This window comes from Mauremys mutica, chromosome 3 (assembly GCF_020497125.1).
Source record: "Mauremys mutica isolate MM-2020 ecotype Southern chromosome 3, ASM2049712v1, whole genome shotgun sequence".
Classification (NCBI taxonomy): domain Eukaryota; kingdom Metazoa; phylum Chordata; order Testudines; family Geoemydidae; genus Mauremys; species Mauremys mutica.
In genome coordinates this window covers 119106760-119122569 of record NC_059074.1, presented here as the reverse complement: position 1 = coordinate 119122569, position 15810 = coordinate 119106760, and the positions used below count along the sequence as shown (strand labels likewise).

Sequence of the window (15810 nt, the reverse complement as noted above, 5' to 3'; positions counted from 1 at the left end):
GAATCAATACTGGACAGCTGATTATCAACTGAAATGGCATTTCCATACCATGAAACGCAACTTTTGTAGTGGAGAGTGGGCCACATCTCTGGTGTATCAATGCAAATATCAAAGCATACAGATTATAAAATCTGTATTTGTCAAACTAACTGATTGTTAGAAACAAATATGTAGACCTGGAGCACTGAAATGGCGTTAGTTTTGATAACAAATTGCCTGTTGCATCCATATTGTTAATTACATGGTATTTCAATTACATCTTAGCAATTAATGTACCATTGTTTTACATTGGCAAAACAGACCACCTGTTAAGCAGGATAATTACTTCCAGATAGCCAGTCTATTTTGAGAATAATGCACGTCTGTCTGTTCAGATAAGCAAATGGTGAGATCATAATGGTAACTGCCCCATTCCTTCCTATTGAGAAAATTTCCAGTTACTTTGTACATAAAATCATGTGCACTGGACTAGAATACTTGTGTCCATTGATGCAGGGCAATATCTGGAGGGGACAAATGTTAAGTCTTTGGTTGGCTTTTGGTTACACACATTATTGGAGGTTCTAGAGGTGTTGGGGAAATTTCATACCACAACCCATGCTTTGGTTCCTTCTCTTTCCTGGCTGGTGAAAGCCAGTAGGGAAATACTAGCTCCTGGGTTGGCTGGTGGGGAACATCAACACCTTCTCTTAGAGAGTTTTGACCATTTTAAGGAATCATGTGTTCTGTGTCTGCTCCAAGAAGCCATCCATTGATGCTGCCAACCTATCCAACTATCAACTGGAATCTAATTGTCCATTCTTGGTTAAGGTTATAGGAAACATTGTGGTGAGACAACCTCATAGTATCCTGAGCCTCTGAGTTCCCTGACCCATTCATTGTGATATATACTTCAATCACGTCCCACTTTATTCATCTCCTGTTTACACTAGTCCTAATCTTTTAATCTCCCTTAGCATAGAAGCCTTTCTCTGCCTCTGATCATTTTTGTTGTCCTTTTCTGGATTTTTCTTTTTTTTAAACTACAAAATCACGTGGCTAGGATTGGCTGTGTCCATATATCCTATAGCAGCCCATTAGTATTAAATAATGAAACTCAGCCACTTTCTAAAATCAAAACCTTTCAGGAGTTTCAACGGGCCACTGCTCTATATCTGAGTGCTAACAGGTTGACAGCTGCAATAGAACCAGTCTGTTGAGTAATTCTGCTATTGATCCCTTTTTATTCAAGCTGGAGTACTCAAATTTCATCTAGTAAAAGGTATTCTCCTTCTTTGGATTACTTTTATCAGACAGGTTAGTTTAAAAAAAAATCAGGAATTTAGTCTTTTCCCTTCAGAACAGAGAAGGCTGCAGTAAGGGAACTCTAGTGTTATCTGGATTCCATTAGTCTGACTGCAGAGCTAAGTACAATGTGCACGGATCTTCTTGGTGGATATCAGACTAGTGAAAGAGAAGGTAAGATAGCCCAGCAGGCTTTGATACTCTTGAAGGTTTTAATGACCCAGCAGTGCATTTGGCATGGGGTGGATGATATTGTTCTAGTCTTCTCTGAGAGATGCCAGTGGGTAGTTCTAGCCAATTACTCCTCTCCCACCTGCATATCCGTAGGCATACTTCATTCCACTGCACAGGCATTTTCATGCAGGCTCTGTTCTGTTATCCACCTTACCCAATGTGTATGCGAGTCTGCTGAGGTAGACAGGGAGATGGTATGAGTTCCACTGTCATCACTACTGTACACAGAAGTCACACAACTCTGTCTCTGTCAATTTAAGCCCAGATGCTGTAGTCTATATGGTTCCCCAGTGCTTGGCTGAAATGGAGACTTAATGACAGCAAACTCGCTGAAGCTAAATCTAGAGAAGAAAGGAGTGCTGGTGGCAGAAGCAGCATAAATATATGGTTGGAAAGTTTTCTCATCTTATTACCAACAAGATTATCCACTCTCTGGCCCAAGAGTTTTTGATTTAAGTGTACTTCGCAGTGCTGATTGCTCCTGGATCTCAGATGTCGTCAGTGGCCAAAAGCATCTTTTTTCCCCCATGTGAATCTGCAGCCTTTTATCTCAGAGCTGGACCTTGTAACTCCAGGCTGTATTACTACAGTGCTCTCTCCATGAGACTACCCCCGAAGAACACTCCAAAGCTGCAGCTGCTGCAGAGTACGTCTAGCTACATGTTTGGCAGTGTTGGTCACAGGGAGAATATTATGACAGTTCTGCAATGGCTGGATTGGCTTTCTATTTACTTTAGGGCGCCAGTAAAGGTGTTGGTAGGGAAATACATATGGCTTAGTTCCTGGGTGCCTCAGAGACTGCCCCGCTCCCTTTGTGCTACTAGAACAATTGGGGAAGGCGTTCTTAATGGTTACTATAGTTAAAAATCTGAGGTGAAATCTTGGCCCCACTAAAGTCAATGGGAGTTTTGCCATAGTCTTCAACGAGGCCAGGATTTCATCCTGGGGACTGATGGCAGGACAGTCTATCTAAGGATCTTATACAGTCCCCATTACAACAGCACCTGAACACCACACAATCTTTAATGTATTTGTCCTCACAGTGCCTCAGTGAGGTAGGGCAGTGCTATTATCCTTAGTCTACAGAGGAGGAACTGAGTCACACACAGAAAGTGACTTGCCCAAGGTGACACAGGAAGCCTGTAGCAAAGTAAAGACTTGAACCCAGGCTCCCTTCCTCTATCAAAGGAACGATCTTCTCAGAGGAGAGATCTTGACTCTCTTGATCTCCCTCTCTAGGATTTGCTTCCACTGTTGGTTCTAGGAACTGCATTAGGCCTATTTCTTTTCTCCAGTTTTTGTCTGTGCTGGTGATGTGTGCAGGGAAGCTAAGTAGGGAGAAATTTATAAAGGTGCCCTGGACAGTTTGACTTTCACTAGGAGTGGGCCATCTAAGAGAGCAAGTGCTTTTGAATATATCTCTTCCTTAGTCTATTTTTGATGGGAGTCTTCTCCTTTTACCCAGTTTGGCATCAGTACAGCTTATGTTGTAAAATACTGTACAGATTCTCATTTCTATTGATTTTATTTAAAGTAAAGAAATAAAGTAAAATTATTACTTCCCATGTGTGAAGAATATTTGTTAGCCAATGAAATTCTATTTTTAACCGGAATTTTTATTTCCATCCCTAGCCCAACCTCGTGTTTACAATTGTACGGGCTAATGAGCTTACACAAAATGAAGAACACATTTCTGCAGCAGGAATTCTCAGCAAAAACAGGCCTTCACCTCAGGGCCGGATTGAAGAACTTTGGGGCCCTGTGAACTATGGCATTTAGGCATCCCCCACCTTCCCTTCTCCTACAGGGTAGGAAGCCTTGGGATGAGGGTCAGGTACTGCCCCAGAGGGTGGGACAATCTGTGTGTGGAGGGGTCAGGTTCTGCCCTAAGGGAATGAGGGGCCCTGGAGGGGCGGTTAGAGAGTGAACCCACCCTGCACTCAGCTAGCAGCAGTTCCTGTCCCACAGGGCTGGCCCGGCTCCCCACTCCATCCCACTGGTTCTTGCCACAGCATGCTGGCAGAGTCCTCCCCACCAACTCCTTCCTGGGCCATGATTTCTGTGTGTGTATAGTTTGTACCCCGTGGAGTCAGGGCCCCCCTGAAATGGAGGCACTGTTCAACTGTACTGAGTGCACATTGATTAATCCAGGCCTGCTTTTCCTGCTCCCAACCCCAGGCCGCAGGAAACCATTTGTGAAAACACAACACCCTCGTACCTGATGAAGGGGACGTGATAAGGTCGTACAAAGATGAAGAGACAAACACCAACAAGCTGTGCTGATGTCAGCAGAATGTACCGGTGAGTCCTGGAAACTGCTTTCTGAAGCTGTTCCCCCCACATCTTCCTATTAGTTGTACTGGAACAAAAACAAAACATTGAATGAATTGAACAGAAATGAAATAATAAAAATCATGTTGAAACCTCTATCTTTGCAATGTCTCTTTCCCCTGCTCTTGCAGCACGAGGCAGAGGGCAGTAAGGTGAGAGTTAAATGGACCCTAACTGCTTAGGAGGTGACCAGCTACACATGCTCAATAGTGAATGCACTGCTACTCTCAAGTGATGGTTAGGCAGCTATGTCTGCATAGATTCTACCTTGCAGACCTCCTGATTTTTCTAGTCCTAAAGATCTACTCATACATGCAGATGAATAGCTGGCTCACCAACCATGCTACACACTACTGTAGCTTTGCCATTCCTAAAGACGATATCTAAATGTTAAGCCAGAAGAATCAGTAGTGAAATGCTACCTTCCTCAGTCATTTTTGCCCCTTTCCCCCTGAGTCCTCCTCCAGCCTGTCAAGGAACAGATTTTTTCACAGGCACGGACAAGAAGCGTTGATTCCTTACCTCTACTTCCTACCCTAGCAGTACCTTTATGAATACACAGATAAATACTTAAGCACAGAGAGATATTGCTCACATTGTAAAATTCCACACATATATTTCAGTTGCGCGCAGTTTAACATTTCAGCATCAAAAAGGATACTGGGAGCACAGTGCTAAAGTAGTAAAATAATATATAGAGATATACCTATCATAGAACTGGAAGGGACCCTGAAAGGTCATTGAGTCCAGCCCGCTGCCTTCACTAGCAGGACCAACTACTGATTTTGCCCCAGATCCCTAAGTGGCCCCCTCAAGGACTGAACTCACAGCCCTGGGTTTAGCAGGCCAATGCTCAAACCACTGAGCTAGCCCTCCCATTGTGCCCTGCATTGACTTAGAAAGTACAGTGATATGCATTGTATAAAAATGAGAGAGTGCAAGAGAGTGCACATTTGGGCTAGTAACCTTGGCATTTGTTAATGACAAACACATTCCCACACACAGTGACCACATCCAGGTGAATGTACAAAGCACAGCTCTTTTTTCACCTACCTGGTATTTACAATATTCCCTGCATTTAATTCCACCATCTCTTCAAATCCCACAGCAAATAGGTCAGCTGGGCAGCTCTCATTGTCTGCGTGGAGAGGAACAAAAGTCATGCAAGACTTTTTACCACTTTATTTGTTGTTTTGTTTAATCATTTGCTTTCTTCGCAGAAATTAGAAAAAGAGAAGTCCTATAGTTAATCTTGTGCATCCTCTGCCAAGTTATATAATTACTGTTCTTTTAATCTATCTTCAGAAAGCAACCCTTGCAGTTCCCTTTATCATTTTTCTGCTTTTCTCCTTCTGGTTTGTCTGCATCTTTTTGTAGGAAGGAGCCCAGAACAAAGTACTTTATTCTAGGTGTGACCTCAGCAACGTAGTTTAGAGGGAGAGCCTCACTTCCCAGATCTAAGATATGATGCCACTATGTACACAATCTAAAAGTCACAATGGTTTTCCCCACTCCATCCAGTCACATTGAAATCTCATACCCAGTACGCGGTCCAATATCTCGATGTCTGTTTTTGACACAGATAATTTATCTAGCTGCAACTACTGTCCAACACCAGCATGTTTCTTCCTCCCTCCCCTGCTCCCATGCCCCTGAGTCAGATTTTCCACTATTTTGAAGAAATCCTGGAGGTTCCTTCCTAACTTTCTTCCCCGTCTTCTTCAATAACCTACACCACGGATTGTAGCCGCTTACTGATGAAGGAATGCATCATTTCAATAATGCTCTTTAGACCAACTGGTACAGGAGCTGAGGGGAGGTGTCACTGATGGGCAATGTAAGATACTCTCTCCTCCCACCCAGGTATGAGCATGCCCTAGGAGAGGACTCAGAAAATCAGACACTGATCTCTCAAGTGGCTGCACAAAGCTACATCTACATCTGCTTGTTCACCAGGTTTGCCTTACATCTAAAGGGTTTTCATTATTATTAACCAGATAACAAGAACTTCACTCAGTCCTTAGGACTACACAGAAGAATACTGTAGGAGCCTAAATCAGATTTGCTCGCAAATTAAGAATAAGAAAATCAGAAAAGTTCACATGCAAAAATAGTAACTGCATATTTCACACGTGTAATTTTGACACCCATTTTTTAAAATTTAGCCATTAATGTAGATTATTAAACAGCTGACTGCATGAGGTGGCTGACTTCATTGTCAGCAAGTATGTCTAGTGTGCTTGAACAGAACACATGCAGCATAATGTTGTTAATCTCCTATTTCCTGGGCCTTCTGAGACTACAGTAGTATGGGCTCAAGAGAAGTAATGCTCACATAAGACAGCCAGGGATACATGGAATTTGTTCACATATGTGTGTGCTATGCACAGGAATATCTCAGCAATGCCTGCAGAGGATTATGTGTTACTCTGTAATGGGGAAAATAAAGGACAAGCAGTAATTTTAGAACCACTCCATTTCTGAAGGACAGAACACTTCCTTTGTTGTTTTCTTTAGTAAAATCTGTAAATCAGTTACAATCACAAGTCCTGTTTTGTGAACAGAAAAGTCAGCAGCCAGTTCATAGAAGCCAAAAACACCACAGTTTGACACACTACTAAAAAAAGGACCCTGCTTTGTAATAATGTAATGTAATAAAACGTTACCCTTACTGCATACAGTTCCTTTTGTCTGAGGGTCTCAGAGTGCTTTATAAACACTAAAGGATTAAGTGTAACATTTTCAGAGGTGCCTAAAGACCAGATTTTAAAAGATATTTAGGTGTCAAAAGATGCAGATAGATGCCCAGTGGAATTTCTAAGGGAACCTAGGCACCTAACTCCCAATGAGATTGAAACACAAGGGGAGGAATGGTGGGGCATGAATAAAAACTGATATTTAGGGACAGATTTTGTGCTGTCTGGGTGAGAGATTCAGTGCAGGCGGCCACCTCAGGGTACGGTGATTTTATGCCACCTTCGCACACCCTGGATTCTGGGATGTTGTAAGGGCCAAAACACTCTTCAGCATCAGTTAGTGCAGCCCTGAGGGTTTCTCTAACTTATGAGCAGCCCCACCTATGGACTGCTACACCAAGGCTTGTGAAGGGGTGCGGCATAAGGCCAAGTGGAAGCAGAATCAGCCACTTAGAATTCCCTACCAGATGATGTATGAATAGCCAAATATGGGGCCTAAACTACTTTGCAGTTCCATTAGACACTAACAAATAATGTTTATTTTAAAACAGATACACTACCACTCAAAGTCTTACCCTGAAATTCAGAAACCCCAGAGAGCTTGGGAGAATCCAGCAGCCAGTCTGTTAACTCACTGGTGCCAAGGATGTTGCTTCTAAATTGTTTGCCTCCATTTACATTCCAGGTCCCCATGGCAACACGAATCCGCTTGAAGTGCGTGAATTCAAACTGACGCTCTGACATGGCCTTCAAAATACTGGGAGTCACTGATGGAGAGAGAAAGTAAAAAACAATTTGCTACAGTGGAATGAATGGTACTACAGATGTCAGTGACATGTAGACTTACTGTGAAATAATGAAAGTTACCTTACAGCATCAGTGAAATAACTAAAAAAGTAATTCCAGTGGAAATAACAATAATTGCATAACTGAAAGTGATGCCAGCAATTTATTTCCTGGTAACTGGGTGCAGTCACTGAAATGAGTTACACTAGTCACACATGGAGGTAAGTGGAGGGGAAGGGAAAAAACAGGACTTTCACTGTAACAAACTTGAAGAAAATATATTCAAAATATGTTACTAGAATTTTCTAATGCTTTCCCTAATAATGGCTGAATAATACGGTTTTAGATTGGTCTTTATTGGGATTTTCAGTGTGGCCCATAAAATGATGGTTGTGTCACTAATTAAGAACCAAATCCAAGCCCCATTAGATTTTTTCGTGCATGCTGTTATACACTAATTCTGAAAAACCATCATGAACTTGGATCTGTATTGTGATATGGCCAGGACTCCACATAAGACCCCATCATCTTGATTATTCCTGACTGGTCCCCATTTTAACCTTGCTTTAATCAGACTTCCTCTTTCTTTTTTTTTTTTTTGGTGGGTGCAAATAATTAAGAGTGTAATTTTTGACCACCGTTATTTGCAGGAGCAAATTAGGTCATTTCAGTGTTTAAGTAACTGATTTGCACATGCAGTCAAGTATTTAGACACCTAAATGGCCTAAAGCATCCACAAATTGCAATCACAAAAAGAGGGGCCAGTTTGTAAAAAAAAAATCTGGTTCCAAGATAATTGCCCATGGTCAAAGGGTGAGTCGGGGCAAAGCTGGAAAAAAAAACCCAGCAGAAATTCTGATTCCTAATCCACTCTTCTAAACAGTAGACAACAACTTCCATCAGCACAGATTATCATCAGTGAATGAGACAACCTATGCAGAAGTCTAACAGAATATTTTGGGAAATAAAAATAGTGGAATTCAAGCACATGCTGTGGTGACTTGAAAGCATTGCCTCTATACATCAATGCCTTTGTGCAACAGCTGTTTAGTTCTAGACTCTTCAAAAGAATGCAATTGGTCATCTAGCACAACTGGAAGCAAACACAAGACAAAGAAGACAGATTTACATCTCATAGAATCATAGAATCTGACTTACCCAGCAGAGCAGTGTTGTCCATAAGCATCTTTCCTTTGTCTGCATGTTCCTCGCTGAAGAAATCACCCATGAGTAGCAACTTGATGGCTTCCTGCTTCACACTGTCAAAGAAATTTGACTGAATGGTGCGTGACACAGCGCGGGCTCCATCCTTGAGCTTTCCTACCTGCATTAGGCAAAAATGTTCAACACAGGTGATCTCTGCAGTGATAGTATAGACTTCCTTTAAAGTCACTCATGAATAAGCAGCTCTGATATTCTCCTTTACCTTGGCTTTCCCCTCCAGGGCACGACTGCCTGTAAACACTCTACTCAGATTGTGACCATTGAGAGTCCACATTGCCTTGTAGGACTCCACAAAGCGGTCAACTGTAGACTTTGAGTTCAGCCCTAGGCTTTCTAACTGAGTGTGCAGAACCTGGAGTGGACACAGAAAGAGAGGTGAGGAAAAGTTACTTTTCCAATTTCATTTCCCCCCCGCACCTCATGTAGGAATTTCACCCAGCCATCATTCCATAGTTAAACTAATGCAAGTATCTTAATGATGGAAAGACAGAGCTATGAGACCTCGCTCTTGCCCTTTCTGGTAAAGCACAAAATGCAAGCAGAGTGTGTGTGTACATTCATGAAAGACCATTAATGAACTCACCTCAAGTGCAATGAAGGACTGTACGCTATTCGTACGATCCAGACAGTCCAGGCAATTCATTCGCAAGGTACCTGTCTGCAGACTTCAATAGCCAAAAAAAGAATAAAGAGAGATACAGCAGGTTATTAGGAACCTCCACAGCCTGTTGTTACTGATAAACTATTGTTTTCTTTTATCATTAGAAACTCAATAAAAATGGCATTTGATCCACAGGCAGATAAGACTGGATTTTCAAACACTCAGCCTGGATTTTTCCACCCACATTTTGCAGGTGCAAAACACTTGTCTGCTCAATTTATGTCAAGAACCCAACTGTGCCTGCAAAACCACACCAGCAATTATATGTGTGATGCTTGCAGACCAGGTGCCAGCTCATGCCAAGGCCCTAGGCCTCACTGAAAACCATTCTGGCTGACTTGTGTGTTAGTATTGCTAAAACGGGTATTAGATTTATAAAAATGTGTTCAGACTTTATGAAATGCTTGTGAGTTGCTACACGCATTAACCTCACTTAAGATATCTGTATCCCATGTTTCATGGTAATATTTAACTGTTTGGTCTGTAACTATAAGAGTGTTTGCTTTAGAACCCTAAACCCCCCTAGTCAGAAGAGAAGCACTACTAAGTGTGAAATGCTTGTTTATCACAAGAGGTGTCATCTCCTCTCCAGAGAAGCCATTGTGGAACATCAGGGGACAAAAGACTTTGTTGATTGCTCCTCCTACACCCATGAAGAGGAGATGTGCTTGAGCTCTGGCAGAAGGGAATAAAAATCCCTGTCAAGAAGAAATTGTTATCCTATGCTGCTTGGACATCAGGGAGAAGGCAAGAGTTCTAAGCATAAAAAAGGGATCGCTGGCTGTTTAGCTTGGATTAGCCCTAAAGGACATATAGAGCTTGCTTATTATAGAAGCTTCTATTATCTTTTGGAACCTAAGACTGTAACTCATTTGTGTGTGTGTTTACCTGTTTTAACCTTGTAAATGACACTCTCATTTCTTTTTCCTAGTTAATAAATCTTTAGTTTATTATACGATTAGCCACGAGTGTTGTCTTTCCTGTGAGAGCTGAAGTGAAGTTGAGCTCGGGTAAGTGACTGGTTCTTTGGGACTGAGAGTACACTGAATATTATTGTGGTTTTTGGTGTAAGGGACTATCTGTCACAAAGACAAGTTTGCCTATGTGTCAAGATAGACTGAAACACCCAAGGGGACTGTCCATGACTCCATGTTAAAGCCGTTATAGTGCTTGAGAAGTTCTCACTTGATACTTGGTTGGTGAAATCTAATTACAGCACACACAACCAGTTTGAGGTTTGTGCCCTGGTTTGTAACAGTCTGCCCTGAGGTTGGTATTCATGTCTGTGAACTACTCTAGACAGCTTGACAACATGCACAAGCAATTTTCCAGGGTCAAGAAACTAGAGAACTAGTTAAGGCCTGGTGGTAAATTTGGCAGGGGAAAGCAATCAGAACTATTAGCAATTATCTTTGAAACTCCCGGGGGTGGGATGAGGTCCCAGAGGCCTGGAATAAGGGCAAACATAGTACCTATCTTTAAAAAGGGGACCAAAGAGGACCCGGGGAATTATAGACCAGTCAGCCTAACTTCAATTCCTGGAAAGATATTGGAATAAATTATTAGACACTCAATTTGTAAGCATGTGGGGGATAACAGGGTTATAAGGAATAGTAATCACGGATTTGTCAAGAACAAATCATGCCAGACCAACCTAATTTCCTTCTTTGCCAGGGTTACAGGCCTAATGGTTAGGGAGGAAGCAGTAGATGTGATATATCTTGATTTTAGTGAGGCTTTTGACTCAGTGCCCCACGACATTCTCATAAGCAAACTAGGGAAGCGCAGTCTAGCTGAAGTTACCATAAGGTGGGTGCACAACTGGTTGAAAGACCATACTCAAAGAGCAGCTGTCAATGGTTCTCTGTAAAACTGAGAGGGCATATCTAGTTGGGTCCCGAGGCGGTTCAGTCTTGGGTCTCGTACTATTCAATATTTTCATTAATGATTTGAATGATGGCCTGGGAGTGTAAGCTTATAAAATCTGAGGATGACATAAAGCTGGGAGGGATAGCAGGCACTTTGGAGGGCAGGACTGGAATTCAGTAAGACCTAGACAAATTAGAGAATTGGTCTGAATTCGGCAAGATTAAATTAAATAAAGACAAGTTCAAAGTAGTTCACTTAGGAAGGAAAAAATCAAACGTACAACTTACAAAATGGAGAATAACTGGCTATGTGGCAGTACTACTGAAAAGGATCTGGGGGTTATAGGGGATCACAAATTGAATGAGAGTCAGCAATGTGATACAGTTGTAAAAAAGGCAAATGTTTCTGGGGTGTATAAAGAGGAGTGCTGTAGGGAGGTAACTGTCTCGTTCTACTCAGCACTGGTGGGGGCTCGGCTGGGGTATTGTGTCCAGTTCTAGTTTAGGAAAGATGTGCACAAACTGGAGAGAGTCCAGAGAAGACCAACAAAAATGATAAAAGGTTTGGAAACCTGACCTACGAGGAAAAGGTAAAAAAACGGCATGCTTACTTTTGAGCAAAGAATACTGAGAGGGGACCTGATAACAGTCGTCAAATACGTTAAGGGCTGTTATAAAGAGGCTAGTGATCAACTGTTCTCCATGTCCACTGAATGTAGGACAAGAAGTAATGGGCTAAATCTGCAGCAAGGGGGGTTTAGGTTACATATTAGGAAAACTTTCTAACTATAAGGATTGTTAAGTTCTGCAAAAGGCCTCTAAGGGAGGTTTTGGTATCCCCACCTTTGGAGGTTTTTAAGAACAGGTTGGACTAACACCTGTCTGGGATGGTCTAGGTTTACTTGGCCCTGCCCCAGAATTTAGGGTTTCTATGATTCTATATGATGGACTCATTGGTCCATGTAGTCCATCATCATACATCAGTGTCCAGTATCATATTATATATAAAATAAAAATTAAAAAAAAAAATCTATACACCACCCAGAGACTGGTACAGTGCTGTAACTGAGAGAGAAAGGGAAGGATTCCTTCCTGAACCCAGGAAATCAGGTTCCACCCTGAAGCATATTTGATTACGCTTGTTATCTTGCATAACTATAAATGTTGTTAGTGGTCACAAAAAAATGTCCCAATCAAGAATTTAAACAAGCAATGAAATATCTGCTCTTTTCAAGTACTATCAAAACAGTTTCTTTCTCCTTCCTCCTAAAATTATAGTGGTTATTTATGGGAAGCTAAATGTTATTTATCAGCTAACGCCCAGATCCTCTTGTACACAACAGGCACTTCCATCAACAAAATCTACCAGGACAGCCAATACAAATATTTTCAGCATCACTTGCTACAAATACTTCTTATAGTTGTACCGATAGTGGCAAGGTGGACCCTTTTTACCAAAGTAGCTCAACAAGTTTTATAAAAGCTAAACTAAGTCTGTGAACAGGACATTTATACTCTATGAGGCAAAACAAACCTGACATGGATCTGGTATTGTGTCACCTAATTAAAATGATTCCAAGGGAGAGAGTCCCACAAAGTTAATTGAATTTGTGAATCAGAACTACAAGTAGTAAAATAAAACGGATGGGATCTAAATTTTCAAATGGCCTCTGTTTTCTGGACACAGAAAAATGTTTGCACAAAGCCCATGTGTACAAATGGAGGCTACTTGAAACTTTGAACCAACATGTTTTTAAAACATAAATAACACAGAAAGCTACAGCAGTCTCCAAACAAAGTGATGAACTTGGTTCAGTGGATGGCATGATCTGTGTATGGAAAGTGATAAAGGGGCAGGGACACTCACCGTGCAGGTACATTCTTGCCCTTTGTGAAGATACCAAATTCATCCCAGTGCAACTTTAGCTGAGGCCTCAACAAATTCTCCAGCTTCTCTATTTTTCCACCTTTTGCAAACTGATGGTAGTCAAAATTAATCATGGGTGTGTCTGCAGCATGGGAAGAGGCCCACAGCAATTTCTGTTTGAAAAGGGAAGAAGGAAAGTGAATTCTACTTACTTCTACAGCCCAGGTATCAATACCCGCATGCTTTATACAGTTGATAAACTTTAATCATGGCTTTAATGTAGAGAAGTCTAGAGGAAAATAGGTTATTTTGTTGTACGCTTTTCTAATGCAAGTTCCTTGTTTTTTTTCTTTCCAAGAGTAAATTGGACTGTTAGGGCCAAATTTTCCTATCTGGGAACCTAAGTTGTAGCTGTAAAATATAAATGTAAGCTGGTTATGAGTGTGTAACACAAGCAACTGTGCACATAAGTACCCATATGGCCTCAACAGTCTAGCTTTTAGAGCGAAAAAAATTAAGAAGTTATAAACCAAAAGCACACAATGAAATAATGTTAGTGATGAAGATAAAGCATGACACTTTCCTCATTCTTCATAGGGCTGCATGTGATGTATGTACAATCATCTTATATTTTATTAACACATATCATGCACTATTCAGCATTCTATCGCAAACCCATAAACTAGTGAGAACAGCTTTAACTCTGAATATTTATGGCCTTATCTATCCCCAGCATGGACACTCTTATTCCAGTTTACGAGTGCCTTTTTTCCATTTAGCTTATGTTGCTTGAGAAGAGATTTAAGCTAAACTGAAAAAAACAAAAAAACACTCTGCTAAGAATGTCTCCACAGGGCTATATCTATATCAGTATAACCAGTAAAACTTCCCTACATAGACAAAGACAAAGGTATTGTATGTAGTTTAGTGAAGAGATGTATTTCACTGTATTGGTATCAGAGTCAGACACACATCTCTTTCTCTAGTAACTGTCCACATTTCAGTTTACATTTACATTTGACTGCACTGGTAGTATTCTTGGGAATGATATCTCACTACTACATCAGTGCAAATCATTGTCAAAAGTATTGCACCCCCTACACTGTAGCTTTGTTCTTAGTACAAACATAATTGCAGTCTGTTATAGTAGTTAAGAAATGCTTGCAAAATGAACAGCATCACCAGGAACAATACTGAATTTCATCTTCTACTACCAGGTAACGGTGGAAATTCAGAGGCATGGTACTGAATTAAAAAACAAACAGAAAAGAAAAAAAAAGATTTTTCTGCATATGCTAATGATATTGATGACCATCCTACTCCGATCATAGGAACATAGCAGCAACAGCAATGAACATATTTTAAACTGATTTAAATAAAACTTTAAGACTGAAGGAAGAAATGAAAGGGAAGGGAAGGAAGGAACATGGGAAATTAAAGTGGATAAGGGAAGATAGAGAAGCAAGGAGATAAGCTTATGACAAAAGGAGAATGAGGGTCCCATTACTAATACTGCCCATAATTTTTAATTAGAGTATTTTGAAATGCACCAAGTTAAACACATCCCTTCTAACCATTTATTTATGAAGAAACAAAATATAATGAAAATCCCCAAGGGATCTCTGTTTTGGATAAATACAGAATTTCAGTGTCCAGTGCTGTCAAAGCAGTTCCTTTCACTTTCACAATAATTCACTTACAATTCTGTTAGTCTGGCATACAGTTAAAAAAATGGAAATCAAGCCAGGTCTTTATTTAAAACAAATGAACAAATGCACACAATCTTTATACGACAGATGCCCTAAATTCTGATTTAGTAACCAATTTTTTGTTCTGTGATCATAAACAATGTAGACAACTGAAAAGAACTTGTCTAGAGAAAGACAGAATCTCGTATAAAATGTAGAAGACATTATTTTTTCACCCATAAACTGTTAATAAGATAATACAGTGGAGTCGCATCATACGCGCATTTAACTTACGCGAATTCAACTATACGCGAGCGGCAAAAAAAAAAGGGGGGGGGAAACCTCAACGATTCCACCCACCACTCCACTCAATGAGCATATGCCCCAGAGTGAGCGTGAGATGGGAGACGTGAATCTGCTGTTCCCTCAGTCTATCTCAGTTCCCGCATGCCTCGCATAGTGTGAGCATTTTGCCGCACTGAGTGTGATTCTACTGTTTAAAGATATTGTCAGAGGTGAAAGTAAGCCGTGCTGGACCGGACTGGCTTCCCCAGGCTGGTGATTTAAAGGGCCTGGGGCTCCCCCTGCAGGGGCTGGAGCCCCAGGCCCTTTAAATCACCTCCCGAGCCCCGCTGCCAGAGCCCTGGGGTAGTGGCTGCAGGGCTCCGGCGGTGCTTTACAGGGCCCGGGGCTTCTGCCGCTGCTGGGAGCCCCGGCCCTTTAAAGCATTGCCCGAGTCCTGCTGCCGCTACCTTGGGACTCTGGCTGCTGGGCTCGGGCGGCGCTTTAAAGAGCCCGGGTCTCCTTGCAGCGACCGGAGCCCCATGCCCTTTAAATCACTGCCGGAGCCCTGCAGCCGCTACCCCAGGGCTCTGGCAGCAGGGCTCTGGAGGCGATTTAAAGGGCCCAGGGCTCCAGCCACTGCAGGGAGCCCCGGGCCTTTTAAATCGCCAGCCTGGGGAAGCCGGTCCGGTCCGGCTTACTTTCACCTCTGAGTATACTGTACTTTATGGGTGATTTAAGGGATTTTCAAAGGTAATTTTGACTATACGTGATTTTCGTCTTATGCGCTGACTTTAGAACCTAATCTCTGCGTAAGATGCGACTCCACTGTACTTAGATAATACTTAGTCCTGCCATGAGTGCAGGGGACTGGACTAGATGAACTCTT

General features: G+C 41.7%; 1 protein-coding gene and 1 long non-coding RNA gene across 2 annotated transcripts in view; one reads left to right on the top strand and one right to left on the bottom strand.

Moving 5' to 3' along the window:
* SYNJ2 (synaptojanin 2) overlaps positions 1-15810 on the bottom strand; it is a 90505-nt gene that overhangs the window by 28844 nt on the left and 45851 nt on the right. The window contains exons 8-14 of the mRNA XM_045010623.1: positions 12952-13124; positions 9139-9220; positions 8758-8907; positions 8490-8655; positions 7121-7312; positions 4903-4987; positions 3737-3877 (exon numbers count right to left, since the gene is read on the bottom strand). Of these exons, the coding sequence (XP_044866558.1) occupies positions 3737-3877; positions 4903-4987; positions 7121-7312; positions 8490-8655; positions 8758-8907; positions 9139-9220; positions 12952-13124 (989 nt within the window). The remainder of the gene's footprint in view (positions 1-3736; positions 3878-4902; positions 4988-7120; positions 7313-8489; positions 8656-8757; positions 8908-9138; positions 9221-12951; positions 13125-15810) is intronic.
* Positions 7277-9867, top strand: LOC123366830. Its single transcript, XR_006578199.1, has 3 exons — positions 7277-7552; positions 8776-8930; positions 9809-9867. It is a non-coding gene; the product is annotated as an uncharacterized LOC123366830 (long non-coding RNA).